At 41.0% G+C, this 25,431-nt stretch overlaps 1 protein-coding gene across 4 annotated transcripts in view; it reads right to left on the bottom strand.

Moving 5' to 3' along the window:
- EDAR (ectodysplasin A receptor) overlaps window positions 1–25,431 on the bottom strand; it is a 129,969-nt gene that overhangs the window by 26,151 nt on the left and 78,387 nt on the right. For 3 of the 4 annotated variants that reach the window (XM_061626737.1, XM_061626736.1, XM_061626739.1), the window contains exon 2: window positions 1,519–1,587. In XM_061626737.1, the coding sequence (XP_061482721.1) occupies window positions 1,519–1,569 (51 nt within the window). In that variant the 5' untranslated portion in view covers window positions 1,570–1,587. Of the gene's footprint in view, window positions 1–1,518; window positions 1,588–22,417; window positions 22,568–25,431 lie in introns of those variants that run through there. The other variant, XM_061626738.1, reaches the window with a different exon arrangement.

Genomic DNA, 25,431 nt, shown 5'->3' with positions numbered 1-25,431 from the left:
TTCCTCATGCCTTGTTCCCGAGCCCATGCCATGTCATGCCCCTACCTAAGAATAGACAAATCGATCCATTACAGTTTCTCTCAGTTTGTCACTTTTCCAGGCTTACATACCACTTCAGTTTGTGATATATTTTTTTAAAAAATCTGCATGAAAATTTGTAAATATTTTTGTATGCTTTCCAATATACACACATATCTATACGCAACTTTGCCTGATATATGCATTTTTGCAAACTATTGTGATATTTTTACCAATATAAGCATTTTTAAAATATAAGAACTTGTGTTCACCCTAATGGATGGGTTTTTTTAATGCCTTTTTTGGTTGGAGAACTGCATCACAACATTTGGAGAAGCGTGAATTTTGAAGGGTGGCTGCATTTTGGTTTGGGAGTGTGAATTTGATAGGTTTGCATTAAAATGTGAATCAAATTAATGTCTCTCTCATCTCTACACACATTCACAGTATCCTGATGAATACCGAAAAGATGTAATATGCAACAAAAAATATTCTTGGCATCACTCCTGAAAAGCAGCCTTACAGCTACTGTTCTGAGAAGTACCCAAAATCAACAGCGTGAGTAAGGTCTCTCTCATTCTCAGATCATCAGTTTTCTTTGTCATAGATTCTAGGATGTATCACACACAAGTGGACATCCTTCCATATATTCAAGTAAATGGGTTCCTTGCTGGTGGCTGACAGAGTCTTTCTGTTTTGAGAAGTTGTGGTCACATATTTCTTTAGCAGAAAGAGGAGCATTCCTTGACCACTTATATTGGTTAATGTTTTTTGTTGTGTGCTGTAGAGACTGAGGAAATTGTATTACTACCTTTTCTTTGTGTTGCTTTATGTTGTTTAATTTTATTAAAATAAAATTGCTTCATTATTGATTACGTTTTTTATCTTTTTTATCCATCGGTTTGAAACTCTCAAATATGAAGTGTTATATAAATGTTTTAAAATGAAGTAAAAAGAGTTCAATTAGCCAGTATGGTGAAGCGGTTAGAGTGTTGGACTACAACCTGGGAGACCAGGGTTTGACTCCCCACACAGCCATGAAGCTCACTGGGTGACCTTGGGCAAGTCACTGGCTCTCAGCCTCAGAGGAAGGCAATGGTAAACCACCTCTGAATACCGCTTATCATGAAAACCCTATTCATAGGGTTACCATAAGTCAGGATCGACTTGAAGGCAGTCCATTTCCATTTTTCCATCAACAACAGGGGCAGGCTGACCTTGGCACTTCCTGTGGAACTTGTGAAAATAGAAAAAGCTGCATGATATCCTAGAGATGCAACAATTTTAAAGAAAATGGTTTGATTTTATGTGATATTTTCAAAATATTTGCTTGGGGGGCAAGTCCCAATGATGTTAATTAGGAGTTCTCTGAAGCAACTGTATAGATACTAAATCATTTTCGCTCAGGTTAACAAAATTAAAAATATGCTTATTGTTAATTTGCTAGTGTTTATAACTATAGCTATATTTGTTGGCAAATTTGGTCCTTGAAATGCCTACCATGAGAAAAGGAAACATATGAGTCCATTTACATTCTCCAGTGTGCACCATATTATTCTGATGGTTTACCTGAAAAAGAAAATGCAGTTGTTAATAGCCATGAACAGGCTCAGTAGTTATTTTCCTTTCCATGTTGGAGAGGCTCGCATTTTAATTGTGTAAGGGGGGGCACTTCAAAGTAGATCTGAAGAAAGATAGGGGGACAACAACATGTTGGCCACAATGATTCCCCATAAAAAGTGAGTGAACAATTATCAGCAATTCCAGACTAAAGAGCTAGTGTGGAAGCAACCTTTGCATTTCACTCTGGAAAGCACTGCACATTCCACATGCTTGGGTGGTTAATTCTTTAAGGATTTGTAGCCTTCGGAAATTGGCAACTTAATTCTACTTCATTTTCTTCTATAATCAGGCCTCCCTACTTTTGAAGTTACTATTTCCTAATGTGTCTGTTAATACATGCTTCTTAAGATGCATGAAGGCAAAGCTGAAAAGTACTTAAAGGTGCAATATAAAGCTTTGTAGTGCTCTGATGAAACCATAGTGTTCTTCCTAACTGTCTTCAGTACTGGGGTGTTCTCTATACATGAATTCTCCAGCACTGAAGAGAATAAAGCACTCCCTTACTCCCATGGAGATCCACGTGCTCAAAACAGGATTGTTACTGGATTTTTTTAACTGTCCCTATCTCTTCCTTGACCCAGTAGTCTAATGCAATGGAAATTAAATATTATCTCCATACCAGAAAAGGTCGCAGCTGCTACATTTCTGTGTCAAATTGTTGTTAAATGTGCATGAGCACAGTCATTGAATAGGTGGCAACTCTGAAAGCCCAAATAGTAGAGGTGGCCTCATTTCATCCAGGTAGGCTAGCCTAACTATAAAGTTATATTAAAACCAGACCTTGGAAACGTTACTTTTTTTGAACTACAGCTCCCATCAGCTGTATCCAGTAGCCATGCTGGCTGGGGCTGATGGGAGTTGCAGTTTAAAAAAGTAACTTTTCCAAGCTCTGATTAAAACATAGTAATTGCTCACTTTGTAAGAATACACAGCCTGGGAATAGACAGCTTTTTATACCTCCTGCTTTAAGAGGTCTTCCCACAAGATGAGAGCCAATGTGGTATAGTGGTTAGAATGTTGGACTAGGATCTGGGAGACCAGGGTTCAAATCCCCACTCAGCCATGACACTTGCTGGGTGACCTTGGGCCAGTAAGTCACTCAGCCTAACCTACATCACAGGGTCATTGTGAAGATAAAATGGAAAGGGGGGAAGAACACTGTATGCTACCTTGAGCTTCTTATAGGAAAGGTAGGATATAAATGTAATTCACTAATAGTTTAAGAACGTACCTATAGCCCACAGATATTTCTATCAAATTTTAAAAAGCAGAGAAATTGGGCAGCTAGTGAATGCACCAGGGGAGCAGGAGACCTGACCTCCTCTCTGAGATATTGTACTGCCCTACAAATTTGTTAAAAATGCAAACACAATTTGGGTTGGTCTTTCACAGTCCAATCCACTTGCTGTGTAGTTTGGAAGAAATTGGTAACATGAAGCCCCTTTCCTTTCCAAAAGGAAAACATTGTGAACAGTATCATTGCTTTTCAACGTATCCCCCACCTTTTTATTCTACAGCAGGCACATGTAGCCTTCCACCCCAATTTAAACCAACGCTGTCACTGGCCACATCCACACCAGGCCTTTAGTTCACTTTGGACAGTCATGGCTTCTCTCAAAGAATCCTGGGAAGTGTAGTTAGTGAAGGGTGCTAAGAGTTGCTAGGGGACGCCCTGTTACCCTCACAGACCTCCAGTCAGAGTGGCTGACTATTAAACCACTCTGGCCACTGGAGCTATGTCAGTGGAATAGGAGTCTCCCCTCAGCACCCTTCACAAACTACACTTCCCAGGATTCTTCAGGGGAAGCCATGACTGTCTCAAGTGAAATCAAAGTCTGGTGTGGGTGTGGCCCCCTGATTAGGCAAGCCAAGCAGCTGTGAGTCTGGCTTTTAGAACACTGACAGTTGTAGGGTTGCCAGGTCAGAAGCATCCCAAAAAGGGGCGGCCTGAGTGATGTCATGCGGCAGCCCCGAGTGATGTAATGGGGGCAGACCCAAGTGATGTCATTAAGCATAATACATTAAGCATCAATCACAGTTGCTTGGAGCATACAATTTTAAAAAATATGATTGGAAATTCAGCTAGAAATCTTAGCTCAAAGATGGAGCCTGGGTAGGGAACATTTAATCTACTTGCTTTCGGCAAGAAGGGTTTAAGTGCCTTCAGGCCAGGCCAGTCACCAGAACGCCACTGTAAGAAGAAAGGAGCCTAGTGTTGTGGATATGTTAGATGGGAGCATTCGGGAGTAAAGAGGGATGCCCCTGAAGGCTTCAATTCTAAACACACTTACTAAGGGACTAAACCCCAAAGAACTCAACAGGACTTACTTCTGAGTAGATATAGTTTGGATTGTGCTGTTGGTAAAGCTTGACTAGGGATCCTCTGCAAAGACATCCATATCCAAGCAGGGTTGGCAACGCCCTGCCTGGAATGCCCTGCCCTTATCTTTTAATGTGGCTGCTCCAAACTTCTTTACAGATTTGACCCTTCACTTCAGACAGAGGTCTGAGAAATGAGTAAGAGTAAGAAGATACTCTACCCTTTCTGTCTACCCTGTGGGCTGCTATAAACTCACTTTGACAGCCAACCCAATTCCAGTGAGTAATAATTGACAAGAGAGAAAACACACATGGTTTGGTCTACCTTCACAGGCAGTAGATTAGGATTAACAACATTTGCAGCCACACTTCCCAGTATGTGAATTCTCTTTTACCACTATTGGACAAGAAACAAACTGTCATGCAAACAAAAATCAGTGGGTTTAAGGGGGTTGAGCTGAATGCATGGAACCATTGTTGTTGCTTTTATGGATGTAAGGGAGTGAGGTTAAAGGTAAATGAAATGCAAATAGAAAAACAAAAACAAAAGACAGTGGTAATTTCCTAAATGCAATACCATACCAAACACAACAAGATTCCTATGGGTAAGGCAGACAACTTAGCATCCCACAACCAGTCAGGATTCATAACTGAAAATCAAAGCTGAAAAAATCCTTGCAGCCAGTCAGTTAATGCAGAATGCTGTGGCATGATTTCTGACATGAGTGAGATCCTATCAGCACATAATACCTCTGCTCTGAAATCTGCATTGGTTGCTGATTTGCTACTAGGCCAAGTTCAAGCTGTGCTTTCCATGTTATGGATGTCACATAGTACTTGTTCTGCTCTTGTAAGAAATCAGTCCTGTAAAGTGGCAGCATTTTGGATACTCTGTTCATACGGTTTTTGTGGTAAGAGGTATTCAGAGGTGGTTTACCATTGCCTTCCTCTGACTTTGGACACATACTATACTTTGGACACATAATGAGAAGACATGATTCACTAGAAAAAACAATACAGAAAAACAGAAGGGAGTAGAAAAAGAGGAAGACCAAACAAGAGATGGATTGATTCCATAAAGGAAGCCACAGACCTTAATTTACAAGATCTGAGCAGGATGGTTCATGACAAATGCTATTGGAGGTCACTGATTCACAGGGATGCAATAAGTTGAAATCGACTTGAAGGCACGTAACAACAACAACAAAGTGGCAACACCTACGCTTTATAACTCCTTGCCTATTGACATTAGGCAGCTGCCTCTTTTCAGCACCCGCTAAAATCATTTTTGTTTAGGCAAGCCTATCCAGGCTTGTAGAAGCTATTGTGTTTTTAAATCTGTTTTTAACTCATTGTTGCTTTTATTATTTTGAATGTTTTAAATACATGTCTTTAACTGTATTTGCCAAGAATTTTATTGTTTTAATTCTTTCTGTAAACCGCTTTGAGATTTTTTACAATAAAGCAGTATATAACTGTTGTAAATAAAATACATAAATAAATTTTGGAGTCACTGTGGAATTGCTTTTTAATATATTTTTAAACCTTTTCTTTTAAAAAAATGTTTAAAAGCTTTTAAAATGTTTTAAAGATGTTTTAACATATTTTAAAGTCTATTTTTATGATTTTAAAGTGTTTTTAGTGCTTTTGTTTGCCGCCCTGAGCTCCTACTGAGAGGAAGGGCGAGATACAAATCAAATAATAAATAAAAATAAATAAATAAACTTCATTCACCCAACCCAAAATTCAGAATCATGCCACTTTAAGCTGTTTTGCAACTGTTTATACTTGTTTTATGGTTATTGGTTTTTAAAAGGATTTATTTCTTATTGTGAGCTGCCTTGGTTTCCAATCATCAACCCTACCTCACAGGGTTGTTGGAAAGACTCCACACACAAACACACACACACGCTTGTAAAATACACCCCATATAATAGTTTATTGTCAAACCAGTTGGTCATTGCAGAACATTTTTTTAAAAATCAGTATTAGTTTCCTACATAATAAAAAATGTGATACCTAGGTAAACCGTGCCTAATTGCTTTAAAAATAGGATTGGAGACGGAGGGAAATATTTACAACACAAACACAATTCTTTGCTATGTTCACTCAAAAGTCCCATTAATTTACAGCACAATCCTAACCATGTCTACTCAAAAGTCAGTCCTAATGAATTCAATGGGGTTTACTCCAGGTACATGGGATTAGCATTAAAAGCAAGTATTGGATTAAATACTTTCATATTGCCAAGGTTTTCAAAGCACTGCCCTCTCCAACAGCACAGGGTCTGACTCTTGCACACAAGAGAAAAAAACATTAAGCCATATTCTTACTTAGGGCTTGTCCAAACTGACCCAGATAATCCATGTTTTCCATATTCGCTTTGTCATTTGACAGTCCCCACTTTGCCTGTTTGTTCGCTCCTTCCTGATGTAAAAAATACACTCTTTTTGCGCCCGCACACGCAGTGGGAAGACCCGTACATTCTTTTCACTTTTTCCAAGCTCCACCTGTAACACCACCCCCTATCAGCCAATTGGGCCACAAAATATGACGTATGCTCCTCTTCCCCTTTGCAACAAAGCACAATAACGCGCATGCACTTGAATGTAAGAGCGCAAAAGTTTGAATTCCCTGATGGTTTGGTAGTAGTGGCTGTAATGGAGGTGCCCCTGAGCGTCCAGGGGGATTGTGGGCAGTGCAAGGGATCAGTGCTTGTAATCGCCAAGCAAATCCCCCGTAGCCCCTGGGCTCATTCACTGCCGGGTGTTGTGCAGCTCGGTGGCAGGAATGCTGCCCCCAAGGGAAGCAAACAGCCCCCCGGTGGGTGGCCGCTCTGGGCTTGGGCAGGGAATGCAGGCAAACAGCCCCGCGCGCTGCTGTGTCAATCTGCGCTGAGGCACCCAGCACAGGCTTCGCGGTGTTCCCTCTGATAAAAGTAACATGCATACCACTTATATGCCAAAAATTCCTGTATTTTTGTTTGCTTCTATTTGCGATATTTCGCAAAACTAACTGTATGCTTTTCTGCCTTTATGCATATTAAAGTTTCTGGAGATACACACGGCTGGCAATTCCACTTATTTCTCCAGAAAAGCAAGTAACGATGTGTCATGTCTAGGAAGGTAGACCACCAGTCTCTATGGTTCCAGGTGGCCGAGACACAATAGCAAACCACTTGTATGCTTATGCCAATAATTCCTGTGTTATTTTTTGCTTGTTTTGCGATATTTCGCAAAACCAACAGTATGTATACAAGACACAAGGCTGGTTGCCGCTCTCCCACTTGCCATCAATGGCAGAAGGTAAATGCTGAGCTTTTCTAGAGTGCAGCGCTCAGCGGCAGCTCCCAGCTCCTCCCCCTTCTCTCTGTCTCTTTCACTCTGCCTGTCTCTCGTTCTCTGTAGGCGGCGGCATCGGCAGCATCAGGGAAGAGCCACCAAGAGAGGCTTCCCAGCAGCTTCCCAACCACTTCGGGCAAAACTCGATGCTCTGTTGCCTTCACCCCCCCTCCTTCTCCCTTTCCTTCCCGTGGCCCTTTGCAAAGCGCCAGGCTCTCGCTTTTCTCCGCTGTGTGTGCCTGTGCGTGTCTGTCTGTCTTCTAGCGAGGAGGAAAGAGCAAAGTGAGCTTCCTGCACCAACCAGCCGCACTTGAGTGAGACCAGCCAGGAAAAGGGGGGCTTTACAAACAACCACAATTACAGATCTCACCCGGAGTGGCCACCCAGTTCACAGACTGGCTAAAAATTAACGGCTGTTGCTGCTTCTGCGCAAATGCACATTTTTGCATCTGCGCAGTAGACGTTGCAGAGCCCCCCCAACACCACACCATAGCTCTGTTTGGTTCAGTTTTCCCGGGCTTTCCCTGGACATTTGCACACATGAGCAAAAGTGGATATGCATGATTGGCTGGGAATGAGGGAAGGGGTATGGGGAACTGCCCAAGAACCGCCCATGAAATGCCCACTGCTCTAAAGTCCGCGATATTGCATCTGAGCACCTGAAGGTACAGCGGATGATACCCGATTTTAAAAAGCAAATCACATTTTTTGCAGTAATGCAAATGAGGATTTAACTGTGAGAAAATGCGGGAAAATGGGTGACGTCATATGGACCACTGAAAATTAATGAATACACAAAGCAATCATATCGCACATTATACAGTCGTCTGGATGAGCCCTTACTCAAACTGAAGATTTCAAAGCCATCATTTCCTGACATTGCAATTAAGTTTAGGCACTGCCTGGGTCAACAAATCACAACCCTGGCTTCACTTATTGGCTACAATCCTGAAAGGGTGGGGTTAGATCAGGGCTGTGGAGTCGGTACGTCAAACCTTCAACTCCGACTCCTCTATTTTTCTACTGTCCGACTCCGACTCCACCCAAAATTGCTTCCAACTCCACAGCCCTGGAAAGGGCTGTAAATGTCTTTTTAAATTGGAAGTTCTCATAGGAGCATTTTTATCGCTGCCTGAATATACGCTGATCTTGGCATCACAGCATTTGTCTTCATCTGGGTCCTGTGTCATACACTGACACACAAAATGTTTTCCATCTTGAGTTATGGTGAAATGCTCAACTACAGCTGACTTCATGGGAAGCTTCTTTGACATTTTGAATTTATATTTTTAAAAAATTGTCAATCAAAATTTATTTTGAAGCCAGAGTCGGAGTCAGTACATTTCTACCGACTCCAACTCCACCCAAAATTGCTTCCGACTCCATGACTCCGACTCTGACTCCACAGCCCTGGGTTAGAGCCAGAGCTTGGAAAAAAAAAATTTTTAACTACAACTCCCATCAGCCCAATCTAGTGGCCATGCTGGCTGGGGCTGATGGGAGTTGTATTTTTAAAAAGTGACTTTTCCAAATGCTGGTGGAGCTAGGAGCTGCTATAACAGAGCCATTAAACAGATTTAACAGTTGTGGGGGGCAGCTGATGTTTTGATGTATCTCTCGGGAACCAGACCACCTAGAAACTTACTTTTTAAAAAAATTGAAGCAGTTAGTCCAGAGATTAAGGTGAGTTACCCGGAGACCTGGAGGGGACCCCAAAAGCCAGAAACTCCGGCCAAAAATCAGACACCTGGTAACCCTATACAGTTGGTTTATATTGAGCATACCCGACACTATCATTCAGGTCAATGCAAAAATTATTAAATTAATTAAAATCAGCCAGGCATTTTTAAACTTTTAAACTGCAAAAGATGAAGGTTAGAGTATGGGGCAAGGTCAGTAGTAGGATTACAGGTACTCTGTGAACATGGGTGATTTTTAATGAATTTCAACAGATTATGAAAACTCTGAGAGAAAAAAGTCCAAAAGGGATCTGGGTTTTTCCCCTCTCTTTTTACACTTTGAACTCTCTAGTCTCTCTGACTGTTTTGTGTATCACCATGAAAATTTAGACGGTTGTTAAGCAAGCATTTCTGAATTCAGGACTATATGTTTTGTAAGGTTTTGTTTTGAAATGAGCTTATAGGAAGCATCAGAATGGCATGGGGATTATTTTCAATTTAACATTGCGGAATGTGAAAAATCCATGTTGGCTATAGTATACAGCCACTCTTAAATATTAAATATTAAAGATTCACTGTTCACAATGTAAGATTTAGCTTTCCAACACAACAAAATGTTCATCTCAGAAACCAGTTTTTAGAATCAGGCTGTAATTGTACAGTAAAATCATCTCCATGTTTACTCAGAAGTATGTTCCACTGGGTTCAATGGGACTTACTCCCAAGGAAGTGAGTGTAGGGCCATATCCACACCATACATTCTTGTTGTTATGTGCCTTCAAGTCAATTACGACTTATGGCGACCCTATGAATCAGTGACCTCCAAGAGCATCTGTCATGAACCACCCTGTTCAGATCTTGTAAGTTCAGGTCTGTGGCTTCCTTTATGGAATCAATCCATCTCTTTTTGGTCTTCCTCTTTTTCTACTCCCTTCTGTTTTTCCCAGCATTATTGTCATTTCTACTGAATCATGTCTTCTCATTATATGTCCAAAGTATGATAACTTCCGTTTCATCATTTTAGCTTCTAGTGATAGTTCTGGTTTAATTTGTTCTAACACCCAGTTATTTGTCTTTTTTGCAGTCCATGGTATGCGCAAAGCTCTCCTCCGACATCACATTTCAAATGAATTGATGTTTCTCTTATCCACTTTTTTCACTGTCCAACTTTCACATCCATACATAGAGATTGAGAATACCATGGTCTGAATTATCCTCACTTTAGTGTTCAGTGATACAACTTTGCATTTGAGGACCTTTTCTAGAGCTCTCATAGGTGCCGTCCCCAGTCCTAGTCTTCTTCTGATTTCTTGACTATTGACTCCATATTGGTTAATGACTGTGCCAAGGTATTGATAATCCTTGACAAGTTCAATGTCCTCGTTGTCAACTTTAAAGTTACATAACTTTTTTGTTTTCATTACTTTAGTCTTCTTGATGTTCAGCTGTAGTCCTGCTTTTGTGCTTTCCTCTTTAACTTTCATCAGCATTCATTTCAATTCATTACTGGTTTCTGCTAGTAGCATGGTATCGTCTGCATATCTTAAATTATTGATATTTCTCCCTCCAATTTTCACACCTCCTTCATCTTGGTCAAATCCTGCTTTCCATATGATATGTTCTGCGTATTATAGATCGCCTATATCAAATAGGATTTAGAAGTATAGTCTTACAGTGGCTCCGCTCCTTCTTAGAGGGCAGGACTCAGAGAGTTGCCCTCGGGGATTATCATTCTACACCCTGGCCTCTACGGTTTGGCATCCCACAAGGCTCTGTCCTGTCCCCAATGTTGTTTAACATTTATCTGAGACCTTTAGGTAAGATTATTCAGAAATTTGGAATTCATTATCACCAATATGCGGACGATACTCAGCTCTATTGCTCTTTTCCACCGAATGCAAAAGATGCTGTCTATCCCCTTAATCAATGTCTTGTGGCAGTACAAAACTGGATGAACAGGAACAAACTAAAGTTCAATCCAGAAAAAACAGAGGTCATTCTCATCGGAAAAAGTCCTCCACAAGAATTAGGCAATTTACCTTCACTAGATGGAGTTCTCCTTCCCCTGAAGACTCAAGTCCGTAGCCTGGGCATAATTTTGGATTCAGCTCTGACCTTAGAACCCCAGATTACGGCTGTTTCTAGAACGGCTTTTGCTAAATTAAAACTCGTTCGTCAACTTCGACTGATTTAAGAAAAGTTACTCAAGCACTAGTGACCTCGCGATTAGACTATTGTAATTCCCTATACATCGGACTACCTGCAAAATCGCTCCGACCACTTAAATTAGTTCAAAGAGCAGCAGCAAGAATGATCACTAGAACCAGTCTGTGGGTCCACACCACGCCCCTTCTTTATCATCTACATTGGCTCCCCATCAAATTCTGGCACCAGTTCAATATTCTGGTTCTAACATTTAAAGCCCGACACGGATTAGCACCGATATATCTGACTAATCGTCTCTCTGAATTCCAGTCTTCCCGTCCTATCAGATCGACCACCGAATCTACTCTGATTGTCCCATCAACATTTACCATCCGACACACGGCTATCAGAAATAAGACTTTCTCGGTTGCCGCTCCCTCCTTATGGAACCAGCTTCCGCCCGAGATACGACTTTCCACTTCTATCATCGATTTCCGGCGCCGGATAAAAACATTTTTATTTTACCAAACTTTTAACATCTGATTGAAAATGTTGTAGAAAATTGTTTTAGTAGATATACTTTAATATTTTTTAATTGCGTTATCTAGTATTTTGTATTGGACTATGCCTTACTGTTCTCCGCTCTGAATTCTAAATTTTTTGAACTAGAGCGGAATATAAATCCATTAAATAAATAAATAAATAAATAAATATAGATTAAACAAATAGTGTGATAAAATATATCCGTCTCACACCCTTTCTGATTGGGTACCAATCAGTTTCTCCATATTGTCCTTAGTATAGGTTGCGCATCAGGACAATCAGATGCTGTGGCACCCCCATTTCTTTTAAAGCATTCCATGGTTTTTCATGATATACACAATCAAAGGCTTTGCTGTACAGGCAATGCACAGCACAGTACAGACAAAGCACAGGGTGATTTCCTTTTGAAATTCCTTGGTCTGTTCCATTATCCAACATATGTTTGCGATATGATCTCTGGTGCCTGTTCCCTTTCTAAATCCAGCTTGGACATCTGGCATTTCTCACTCCATATATGGTAAGAGTCTTTACTGTAGAATCTTGAGCATTACTTTACTTGCATGGGATATTAAGACAATAGTTTGATAATTACTGCATTCCCTGGGATCCCCTTGCTTTGGAATTGGGATGTATATTGAATGCTTCCAGTCTGTGGGCCATTGTTTTATTTTCCATATTTGCTGACAAATTTTTGTCAAACTTTGGACTGATTTAGTTTCAGTAGCTTGTAGCAACTCTAATGGTATGCCATCTGTTCCTGGTGATTTGTTTCTTCCAAGTTTTTTAAGAGCAGCTTTCACCTCACATTCTAAAATTCCTGGTTCTTTGTCATATGGTTCCTCCATGAATGAATCTGTCATCTTGTATCTCTTTTACAGAGTTCTTCAGTGTATTGCTTCCATCTTCCTTTTATTTCATCTCGGTCAGTCAGTGTGTTTCCCTGTTGATTATTCAACATCCCTACTCTTGGTTTAAATTTCCCTTTAATTTCTCTAATCTTTTGGAATAGGTATCTTGTTCTACCCTTTTTGTTATCCTCTTCTATTTCTATACAATAACTATCGTCCCTACATACTAGTAGCTGTATTGTTGCATTTAGGGTTTACATTTAAAGCACTCTTATTCCTCTTTAACAGTTATGGCTTCCTCCGCCCCAAAGAATCCTGGAAACTGTACCTTGTTAAAGGTCTCCTAACTACTCTAAGCTCTTTTAGCAAACTACAGTCCTCAGGATTCTTTGGGGTGAGGGGGCAGGGGAGCCATGACTGTTAAAGTGGAATAAGAGTGATTTAAAAGTACAGTGTAAATGTGACCTAGGAACATAGGAAACTGCCTTATACTGAATCAGACCATTGGGTCATCTAGCTCAGTATTGTCTACACTGATTGGCAGTGACTCTCCTGTATTTCAGGCAGTGTTTTCTCACAGCGCACAGTAGGCAGATGCTCCGCTCCTGAGCTACGTCCCTTTCTCCATGCTAGGATTAATGTTAGATGTACATGTCTGGATGATAGCCTTATTCTTATGTGTTCCCTCTCTTCTTTTTCATAGCATTTTTGTTACATATGTAAAACATTCTGGGAAATCCTTAAATCTCTCACATTAAAAAAAATGGCATCTAAAAACCCCACTTTCACCTAAGGCATGACAGAAAACTGATAAGGTTCATTAATCTTTTCTTTTTCTTTTTGAGAATGCATTGGGGGAGGGAGAAGCATTAAAAATCCTGCCCTGAAGCAGGATGGGGAAAAAACAAAACAGCCAAATATTAATGGTGCTGCTGCTACAACATGGTATATGCTGCAGGGTTTGAACAAATTAAATATCTCTGAAGTTCTGAGGTGTGGCTGTAGCAGTGTGGTCTTCACAGAAAACATTAACTACCTCTCTAGAAATTCATGTTGAAAGTCTGTGTCACAAAAAGAGCTTTTCTTGAATCTCAAAGCAGGGAACAATAGCTGCATATCTGTTGTATCAGTGTTTAGTAAAAAAAAAAAAACTCTATGCCACGCTCACCCCATCTCACTTCTAAATTCAGCAGTAAGCGACGGTTATAATGCTTAACCAGCAAGTAGTGAACTCGCTTCAAATGTTCCTTCAAGCAAGTGAACTAGCTCAGACAAGTTGCTGTATGGATAGGGAGTGGAAAGGTGAGGAAGCTGATCTATATCTGTATCTATAGCAATGATTTCTTTAGAACATAATCCAACCAATGTCGAGCACTTTTTAAAAGTCCTACTGATTTCCACAGAAAAGAGTGAATTGTGTGCTGAATTTTCTTATGAAATTAATGTGGTTTGACCTGCATAGTAAAGAAAACAGTAAAGCACTATTTTTCTGTCCTCCCCCCCTTTTTGGGGGGGTGGGTGTTGAACCAAGAAAAAAGGTCCCCTGCCTATATGAACGGTTAAGTGCTTAAATTGGCCAAACATTCCACCTACCTGTGCATCATTCCATTGGATACATTCCAAGAGTACACTCCTAACAGTGCTGTATTTATCTGTTCCCTAGTTCTAGCACAGGTGTGGAAAGTCTGCACATAAATATTGTTAAGGTTGCTTCTGCACTGCTGCTGTAAATCTATTGACTCCATTCCAGATAAAAAGTAGCCACACTCGTCCGACTGAAAGCAAGCAAGTTAGTTATGGTTAACATACATTCTGTGGGGACTTAAGCATAATGACTGTGCTTTCAGGTTATAAAGTCCAGCAACAGCACTGGATGAAACAATGACAGAAGCAACAAGAATTACCCACCTCCTTAATGCAAGAACTTTCCTTCATTACAGGAAATGTCCAAGCTGCTTCATAGGTGACATTTTTTGTTCAAGATAATGTTGTTGTGGGGAACATGCATGCCAGCCTGTCAACATTGTTTTAAATTGTTTTTAAAAGATGTGTTTTTAAATTTGTATATTTGTTTTTAATGTTTTTAGTTATTGTAAACCGCCCAGAGAGCTTCAGCTATGGGGCAGTATATCAATCAACATGAATATTTGTGCCAAAATATTTTGTCCCAGGCTATGGTCTGAAGGCACATAAGGCCAGCTCCCTGCTGAAGGTAAGCAGGGTCAGGTCTGGTCAGTGCCTGGATGGGAGACCTCCTGGGAACCATATATAAGCCACCTTGGGTTTCTATCATGAACAGAAAGGCGGGGCATAAATGTAATAAATAAATAAATAATAAAATCATATTAATTCTCACAAAACATTGTGTGCAATATTTCCCCCACCACCACCTAAAAAATTACCTCCATAGTTCTAAAATTCCAGTAGTGGAAAATGTGAACCTCAAACAGGTAGGGTGATCAATCTGGGATGTATATATGTGGATGCGCTTGAATTTATTTAATATGTTTATATTCTGCCTTTCAGTAGAACTCAAGAAGGCTGTGTACACATAGTTTCCAGACAGGCACCCATCTAGACTCAAATCTACTTAAGCTCCTGCAAGATTGCTCTTCAGATTATGCCCCGAGTAGTTTATTACAGTCTCTTATAGAAAACAGGAAGCTGACTGAGACCATTGGTCTGTCTAAGTCAGTCTTTCCTACATTGACTGACAGCAACTCTCCAGGGTTTTGGACAGAGTCTTTCTCAGCCCCGCCTGGAGTTGCTTGGGATTGAACATGGAACATTCTGCACACAAAGCAGATGCTCTGCCACTTAGCTATGCCCCATTCAGTGGCTCACTGTTTGTATTAGTAGATCACTCACTGACCTTGGGAACTGAAGACATTTCTGTACATGTGGAAGTGAAAGAGTGGCTTCTGGTTAGTGAAATGATATGGAGATAAGAACCAAAGCTACACCCTTTATTAAACTGCCCTCTGCTTGAAGGAGGAGCACTGAGCACCACATCACACAATGCTTTCTGTCCAATTAACCAGGGTCATTCCCCTGCTTTCTGTCTTTACATTGTCATGGCCAGTCCTATCCATTTCACTCCTGATTGCTTTAGAAAACTGAAACAGCTTTAGCTTTCTCCTTAATCCAGGAGTGGAGAACTTGTGGCTCTCCATATGCTATTGGATCTAATTTCCAATAGCCCCAGTCGGCATGGTCAATAGCCAGGGATGATGGGAGTTGCAGCCTAACAACCTCTGGAGAGCCAAATGTTCCCCATCCCTGCCTTAATTGGTTTCAACTTTGGCTGTCTACAAGATTCATCCTCAGGAGTGCTCCACTTTGGGAAACCCTGGAACAGAGGGTCCTGCCTCATTATAGGAACAGGCAAATTGTTTCCTCCATTCCTCCCATGACAAATTATTCTAATGTGGAATTATGCTGCTGGTTAGCGGACCCAAGGGAATCATGGGCAACTTTAGATATATCCCAAATGAGTCTCCAAAAAGAAGACGGGAAAACACTATCATGAAGGACATTGTCTACTAAGGAGCGGATGTTTGCCAAGAGTTTCTCAATTGAGTCATCATCAGATTCCAGAAGCACAAGGTATGCTCAGCAATTATGATTCAGATGCCTCTAACTGAAACACTGTTTTCTATAGGCATAACATATTTGTATACCCCCCCCCGCATTTTGACTTCTGAATTAAGGCAATTCTAACATGTTGCAGGATTCTTCTCACAGTTCTGTGTTGCTTTATCTAAACGTAACCATCAATGAGGGATTTCTAATGTGCATGGGTAGTGTAAAAACTATTGGAGCCTACAATACACAGGGGACCAGTTTTTCTGAGTGTATGCTTTGGTATGAAATATTCTGCATCTTTTCTGAATCAGATGAACTGGCCATCTAATTCAGTATCCTGTTTCCAATCCATGTCAGGTGATTCTGGAGAGGACCATAATCAGAAGCAGATGTGGTAATATAACTGTAAAATGAGAGAAAATGTTGATCAATGCAAAACAGGCTTTTCAAGATGAACCAATTTTGAAAAAGTAATGCCTTCAACCACTTTTTTTTTTTGGTGTGTGGTCGTGATGGGGTGTTTCTCATACCTTAAAGCATTTTTATTTTTATCACATAATTCCTTTGAGTTGACTTAATCTCTTCTCTATTCAACTTTGGAATTTAAGGTCACATCCACACCATAGACTTAAAGCAAATTTAAAGCATATGGCTTTCCCCAAAGTATCCTGGGAACCATAGTTTACTCCTCACAGAGCTACAATTTCCATCACCCTTAACAAAGTACAGTTCTTAGGATTCTTTAGGGGAAGCCATATGAACAAATGGTATGGACATGACCTAAACATTCTCATGTGCTGCTATTTGTCCTCTAACAGCGTAACCCTATACGTATCTACTAAAAAGTCCACTTAAGTGAGTGTGGCTCACTCCCACATAAGTGGAGTTATAGGATTATAGTCCACATCAATAACTTCTGCCTTCCAGTTCTGTCTTTCATGGTATTTTTAAGCTGACCTGTTGTCTTGTTTTGAACACCCTCTAACTCAAGTGCCCTTTATATACTTTCCCAGTCATGCGGGAGCTGGATATGAGAGAAGATAGTCCTGCAAGACTTGGAGAAGATTTTAAATGGCCTGAGCATGTGAGAAAAGACCCATGCAATAGGGCTCCACCACATGGGTGGGTCATTTAAACATCCTCTGAGGTGGGCTGGAACCACTTTTTGGATCAGCAGCACCCATGTGTCTAGAAGAATGTTTAAAAAGCATCTTAGTGATATTCTGACCCCCAGTCAGCCCTGTACAGTACCTCAGAAGACGCAGAAATGCTGATGTTTATTATTCAATATTATGTATAAAATTTATATCCGAAAGGAGACCAGGGCAGCAAAAAGCTTCATTATGTGAAGAGTTCCTACCTTTGACCCTCCAGATGTTCCTGGACTCAACCTTCCATCATCCCTGACCATTAGCCACGCTGGCTGGGCAGTAGTATACAGCAAATTCAGAAGTGCAGGGTCCCTTCTTGACAGTCACAGCCACACATCATTTTTTTTTGCTGCTAGGTTGTGAGTGAGATCCTTGTTAATACCTTCTCCCACAACAACAGATATCTCTAAGAGCCAATAAGCATGAAAGGGGAAAGTGTTAGCTCTTGAAAAGAGTTTTCTCAGTGGCTGACTCACCTACTTTCACTCTTATTGGCTCCAATCAGCAGGAAAGACAAGGAAGCATGTTAGAAGATTCTTCTTAGTGGCTAACACATACCCTTTTATGCTTTGGCTTGTAGGATGCTAGAGCCACAGGGATCCTGTTTCCCCAAAATAAGGGACCTAAGAACCCCCCAAGACCCCAGACCACTATACCTCTGTGGATGGGACTAATGAGAGCTGAACTCCAGCAAGAACTGGAGGGCTAAAGGTTCCCATCCCTGAATTAAAGTGTAGTGTTGGGAGAGCCAGTGTGGTGTAGTGGTTAAGGTGTTGGACTATGACCTGGGAGACCAGGGTTCAAATCCCCACACAGCCATGAAGCTGACTGGGTGACCTTGGGCCAGTCACTGCCTCTCAGCCTCAGAGGAAGGCAATGGTAAACCCCCTCTGAATACCGCTTACCATGAAAACCCTATTCATAGGGTCGCCATAAGTCGGAATCGACTTGAAGGCAGTCCATTTTTTCATTTTGTTGAGCTATTTAAATGTTTAATAATAAGTGGACTCAAATGTAGTGGTTCCTGCCCACAAAGGCTAGCATTCAGGACAAGAAGAGGAGGGAATGGTTTTGTTGTGGCAAGGCACAGTGCACCTGCTAAGAGAACTGCTTCTACAGAGTGAATAAAAAGTAGGGCCCTGTCCTCCTTGCATCTGGACACCCTGTTCATGTGGCAGCCTCAATTCTATGCCACACATCATAAGGGCAGTAAAAGGAACCAAACCCTTCTCTGTACACAAACATACACATTGTCTTTTTTTTTTTTTTTTTCAATAATTTTTATTCAGATTTTCATAAAACATACAAGACAAAATCATAAAACATTCAAAGACAAAAAACAAAATCAAAAATAGTTAAACAAAAAGAAAAAAAAAAAAAACAAAAATAAAAAATAAAGAGTAAAATATTGACTTCCCATTTGTCAAAGATCAAATCAGTTATAAGTCTATAATATATAACAATCCTGTCTCTTAAGTCATATTATAAAATCACTTTCCTCCAGTAGTTATCTTACTTAATCATCAAATCTCATAAACATTACTTTATTCTTTCCACAAAAAGTCAAAGAGAGGTTTCAATTCTTTAAGAAATATATCTATCAATTTTTTTTTCCAGATAAGCATATCGATTAATCCATCTCATTACTAATTATGATAATCTTATTGTCATAACCATAGTCAAAATAAACATTTCAATTAATCCATCACATCAGAATCTGTTAGGTTCAATAATTTCAGTAGCCATTGTTCTATTATCTCTATTAGTTCCATTTTCCATCTTCCATCTTCAGTAGTCTTGTTAAGTCCAGTAATTTCAATATCCAATCTTCCATTATCAGTATTCCATAATAATCTTGCTGTCAAAGCCATAGTCATATAGTAAGAGTCTGATGGGGATTACCTCTATCCCAAATATTTTCTTGCCATCCATTCTGAATAGGTTGCTGAAATACTGCTGTAAAATCATATCTCTGTTCTTTTTTTCAAAATACACTGGGTCATCTCTTAAAAGTTTTTCCATTGTCACATGGCTGCAGATAATTCCATAGATTTTCTCTATATTGGGCTCCATCACATCATTCCAGTCCAGAAGATTATCCATGCCATTGATAACTTTATCTCTAGAATCTTCATTCATTTCTTCAGAGATAACATTGAGTTCCAAACAATAGATTTTATTTCTAAAGTCCATAGACTCCAAATCTTGTTCCTGTTCCACGTTGGTTCCAATCTCCGGGATCTCCTCTCTCACAGGGACCCCTATTCCAGTCTCCAGGGTCGCCTCTCTCACAGGGACCCCTGTTCCAATCTCCGGGGTCTCCTCTCTCACAGGGACCCCTTCCAGGGTCACCTCTCTCACAGGGACCCTTATATCTTTAATCTCCTGCTTCATTTTACTCAATTCAATTTTCATTATCTCAATCTCATCCATTATTTTCTGAAACATAGTTATTTCCAGATTTTCAGCCACTTTCTTAATTGCCATTTTAAAAGAAAAATATAGGAAAACCACTTCTTATTTCAGCAACAATTGGGTTAATACTCCAAACTTGGTGACATCACAGTATAAACAAAGCAGACAGCCTTATCTCTCCAATAGTTAAGTAAACAAAATGCAGTTCCCAGGATCGAAACAATTAATGGCAATCGTCAAGAAACAGATTCGTCAAAATAAAATAGACCAAAAAGAGAGTAGTCTCAAAACAGTATAATATTTTTCAAAATAAAAATCTGGAATAGAAATCCCTCTTCTGTGTATATCTTTAGAATGCAAATCCAGGACAGCTTTTTGCAACAAAAACAGAGATAAGCTATTAATTAGTGCGTAGCAGAGAGAAGTTATGGCTCCCCAGTGAGATGTCAAAAACTGATCAATCTGGCAAATCTCTTTTAAACAGCAACAATTTAAGTCAAGTAAAAGAAAAATATAGAAAGAAGGGTGCTTGCCTGTTAGTGCGTTCTCTCTTAGAAGATAAGGTGAACGTTCGCTTTATCAGATAGAGCTTGCTGTTAAAAATCCGTCCCACCTTCGTCGGCTGGACCTCGTCCCATAAATTAATGAGATCTGGTCGTCCCAACAAAAATAGGCTTTGAGGTTAATCTCTTCGTTTCTCCCTACCCGGGAGAAGTTTAATCAGTCAAAAAAAAAAGAAAAAACTGACTGATATATCTGAATAAGCTTCTTTTGAGGCAGGAGCCCGTCTCAAAAGCAGGCACAGGCTAAGTCACCCTTCCCGGAAGTCACAAACATACACATTGTCAAGTATCTCCCAGCACGTCCTGCTACTAAGTGAGATATAGGAACACAAGAAGTGGCTTTGTAGTGAGTCAGTCATTGGTTTATTTAGCTCAGTATTGTTGACACTGATTGGCAGTGGCTTTCCAGGGTTTCAGGCAGGAGTCTTTCCCAGCCCTACCTGGAGCTACCAGGGATTGGACCTGGGATCTTGTGCATGCAAAGCAAGTCCTCTGCCACTGAGCAATGACTCTTCCCTCAGTGACGAATGGAGTAGAACGTGCTGTCCAATCAAGACTTTCATTTATTAATTTAAAACTATTTCTAAACTGCTTAATATTTAAAAATCTTTAAATGGTTTGCAAAAGTACAACATAAAAATACTATATCATGAAAATAAGAAATGCAACATAAAAAAATCAGGAAAATAGTACTGTATTATAAAAACAGGAATTCAGGTTTTATTCTCCCTCACCGTTCTACGATGTCCCCCACTTCCTTGCCCCTCTCATTCTCCTTTCATCTTCTACTAGGAAGCTCATTTTATATAGGGCCTTTCTCCACAAATTTCCCTCAGAACATCTCCTCCATATATGTCTCCATACCTTGTGATCTCACTCATGGCTCCTTTCCTATATGTTGTTGAACAACAATGCAACCTACGCTACTCTGTCTTGCTTCCAGTGTGTGGGGTCTCCATTTTCCATTCAGATCAGACCTACAGTATGAGCAGAATGGGCCCATTGAGCTCTGCTGAGACACTGGCCACACTGGAACAAATAAATTTTGCAGAACATGAGCTTGTTGCCCATCAGGAATGCCTTCGGGAGCAGCCCCTCTGCCTGAACTCTTTCCATAGTGCCATGTGTCAGCTGCACATTGGATGCTGGCCTTCTACCACAGTGTAAGACCACAGTTTTTGGCTTTTAACTGGTACGGAATCCTTCTGTAACTACAATATTTTTATATTATTTATATGCCGATCTCTATTTTTATTGGGGGGGGGGCTTCCATTTTGTTGGCTTTTATTGTATTTTATTATTTCCGTTCTTAGCAGTCATGAAGTGCACAAGGCAAGATGGGATATGAAGAATCAGCCAATGCCTCCTGCAGCAGAAATTGGTGCAATTATGGTATATGTATTTAAATCATGTCAGGAAGCCGCAACAATCCTGGGTGGTCTTGCATCACATAATAATTCCTCTTTAAATCTCACACAGGGTGGCTTATCTTGTTGTAGTGCCAACAGCTGACACTTTTCATGAAGGGAACTTATTTTCATGCTTCTTCTGGGATGTATTTCATACTGAAGCAGTACCCAAAGACCCTGATGGAGAGAGGGGTGAGTGGGTAATGGCATACAAACGTAGAAGGCTGTGGGCACATAACAAAGCATACAGTAGGTAACGTGCCTTAACAACCCAGAATGGAGAGGGAGAGAAAAGAAAGTGTGGATAGCACAGCTTGGATCTGTCTAGAAATTCCCCCTCTCTCTTCAAGCTGCTTGGCAACTTCGGCGGATACATCGGTGTACATATGAATGCTTTGTATTTTGATTAAGTTCAAAATCCAACCAGAAAGTTAATAATGAATACTAAGATCTGTCCATTTGTCTGTGAAGGTTTTCCTCTGATGTAATTTCATTGGCCCCCACTGTAATTGCTCCACAGCTTGGAATGCTATGGGAGCATTCCAAGCGTAGATGAGGGAGACATTTTCAGTTGCTGAAACAACATGCAATCCAGCTATCCTTTGAAATCTGCTCCACTCAGAATTTTGCAGTGCAGTTCTCCAAGCAAAACTGGTGTACAAAAATGTGTATATTAGGGGAATTATGCATAAAATACATAGATTAGTGAAAATAGCATACAAAATGCATTACATCAGATAAAATTGCTTACACGAATGTGTATATTAGGCAAAGTTACCTCCAGAAATGTGCACTACAATGCTGACAAGTTTTCTCAAATGGATGCAGAAATGTGGCAAACTGAATTTAAGATGAGAAAAAAATGAGAAACTGGAAGTGAGAGATCCATCCATCTCTAATTATAAGTACTTGAAGCTTTGAAACTCTGCAGTCAGAAGGTACTGGCCTGCTCCTTCATGTCTGACCACACCACAGTGAGGTTAGAGAAGATATTTTCTGCTTTTTGGAAGAACAGCAGCAAACTTGGATGTGCAGCCACAGGAGGAAAAAGAAGGAGCCTTAAGAAGGACTGTAGCATTTGGTCCCACTCCTGTGCCAACTCGCAGGCCTGAGCAGGATCTCTAGGAATCTGAAGCCACACAGGCTGCAGGCAGAATTCATACATGCCGTGAGCTTTGCAAGCAGTTGGCTGTGCTGAGAATGGTCACGTGCACTTCTAATTGCATAAGGCAGGCAATACCCTATCCGTTAATGCAAGCTGGCTGTTGAACAGATTGTATGTCAGTGCTGGCAAACACTGGAAATACAGAGCAGGAGGGGAAATCAATCAGAAGTGGTAAACAAGGAACGTGGAGAGCAGGCACACCTGGATGGCCATGTGTCAGAAGTCATAATAATACTGGGCTCTTCCTTATGGATATAACCCTTGAGAATTAACTCAGGGTCTGTTTCATTAATTCTTCCCAGATATCCAGCACCCAGTTCTTCCCAGATATGGCAACTTGGGTCACAGATGGAGGGACTGAATTAGATGGAGGCCACCAAATCAGATTCTGCATTTGAAACTACTCAGAGCAAATTATCTAAAGTGGGATTTCACTTCCATTGGGGGGCAGTAAATTAGCACATAGATTAAAATAGCACCTGGTCCTTTCTAAACCTGCCTCTTCCCCCTCCCACCCCAGTGAAGGAATATTTCTGTGTCACATAATACACTCTCCTGCACAGAAGAAACACAAACACACTAAACAATGTTTGCAGGCACAGTTGTGATAACCAGCTCTGCTAGTCAAGAGAAAGATGTTAATTTGATAGCTAAAACATACCTAAGTACAGTTGATGTATTGGCACAAGGATCAATAGATTCTAAATTAGCTACAAAGCTGCAGGGAGTAATGGAGCATTCAGGGTTTCTTCTTTTTAATATTAAGATTGTTGGGGGGGTGCCCCCCTCCCAGGCCTGGAAGAACTGTGGGAAGGTTTGATGTTCATCTGGAGGGGTGTCAAGATTGCAATAGCAATTTAATAGGCTGCCAACATGGGTGGTTGTTGCTTGAAGGCATTCCAGTTGGTGATGTTTGTGTGTGTGTGTGTGTGTGTGTGTGTGTGTGTGTGTTATCTGCAACTAAAGATGTATGTCATATCAATCACATTTTGTGTAAAAGAACTAACAAAAAGTGGGAAACATATATTGTCAGTACTACATATGTATAAGTTTTAAAATCCAAAATACCTCTTTTGCTAAATGTTAAAATGCTTTACGTGTTGTGACTGGTGAACTTATTTACTGTAATGTAAATAGGAAGAATCAGACTCATTAGTGAGATGGGGTGTGCCTCTTAAACCTGAACATTAGTGAGGCGGAGGACCACTGCTGTGTGGGTTGTGGCCTCTTGCCCTGGTTTTCCTGGTTCTGCTATTCCTTCGCGTGCAAGCAGACACGGTGGCCACTGGGCCCAGCTGGATCCTGCCAATCCCCCATAATATGTGGGGGAGGGAACCAAAAACTACTCCTGTCCCCTCCCCACACGTATCCATCCAAACTTCTTGTCTTTCTATAGAAGTTTTTCGTCCAGTGAGGGTTTGCATTGGGAAAAAATAGCATATTATTGGGTTTCAGACAGTGGTCTCTCCCAGCCCTACGTGCAGATGCCAGGGATTGAATTTAGGACATTTTGCATGCAAAGCATGTGCCCTGTCACTGAGTTACAGCCCTTCCTCATGAAATGTGGGAAGGGCAGGCCCAAGACATTTTGCTATCTGAAGCAAAGGACAAGATCCTGTCCCCACAGAAATTAATAGGACTGACAGTTGAATCTTAGTTCAACACTGGCAGTAGGACATTCTCCTCTGCTGAAGGCAGAGGGGTAGCTTGGGGTCTATGCATGTGTGCGGGGGCGATGCAGGACAGAGCATGTGGCAGGCAGAGCTCTCTCATCCATCCAGCACCTGCATCTGCTGCCTGCGGTAGGTGCCTCGCTCTGCGTAATGGTAGGACCAGCCTTGACTGGGAGGGAGGTTTGCTTCTGCCGCACTTTAAATCCCACCCTCACCCCGACACTTAATTTGCATTTGGCAGCTGACATTCTGCACATAGATCTACTTCCATTGTAGCTAGTTTGGCCTTCAGCATGCAAAGGGGATGTTTTAGGGCAACATCCAGAAATTCACACTAAAAACTAGGGGTGCCAGTGGAATCCGCCAAAACTTGGATTCCAATGTGCACTCACCTGATCTGATCCGGGAAGATCACGACCTGGATCAGATCATGGGCCCACTTCAGAACCTGCAGTCCTGTGGATTCCTTTATGAGGCAGTTCAGGGGCTGCAGCACATCCTCTGTTTCTCTAAAATAAAATTCTGTCCTTCCAACTTTTAAAAATTGGTGACCCAGCCTGCAACAGCAGCTTGCAAGGCTCCTTGCTGCTATGTGCTTTGAATGCAACTTAGCAAATCCCCCCGGGGGTTGATGGGAACATAGGCAGCTGCCTTATAACAAGTCAGATGAGTGGTCCATCTAGCGCAGTATTGTCTACCCTGACTAGCAGGGGCTCTCCAGGATTTCAGGTAGGGTCCTTTCCCAGCTCTATCTGGAAATGCAGGGGATTGAACCTGGGACCTTCTGCATGCCAGGCAGATACTCTACCATCGACCTATGGCCCTTCCATCAATCAAATGATGATTTTCCATCACTCTCAGGGATAATTGTTGGGGGGGGACATGGCCACCTCCATATGGGCAGCTATGTTTTCCCCACACAATTCCCCCTGCGAATACACACTCCATAGTACC

This window comes from Rhineura floridana, chromosome 5 (genome assembly GCF_030035675.1).
Source record: "Rhineura floridana isolate rRhiFlo1 chromosome 5, rRhiFlo1.hap2, whole genome shotgun sequence".
NCBI classification, from domain to species: Eukaryota; Metazoa; Chordata; class Lepidosauria; order Squamata; family Rhineuridae; genus Rhineura; species Rhineura floridana.
Note: the sequence above shows the minus strand (reverse complement) of the source record. Positions and strands in the feature narration are given on the sequence as shown.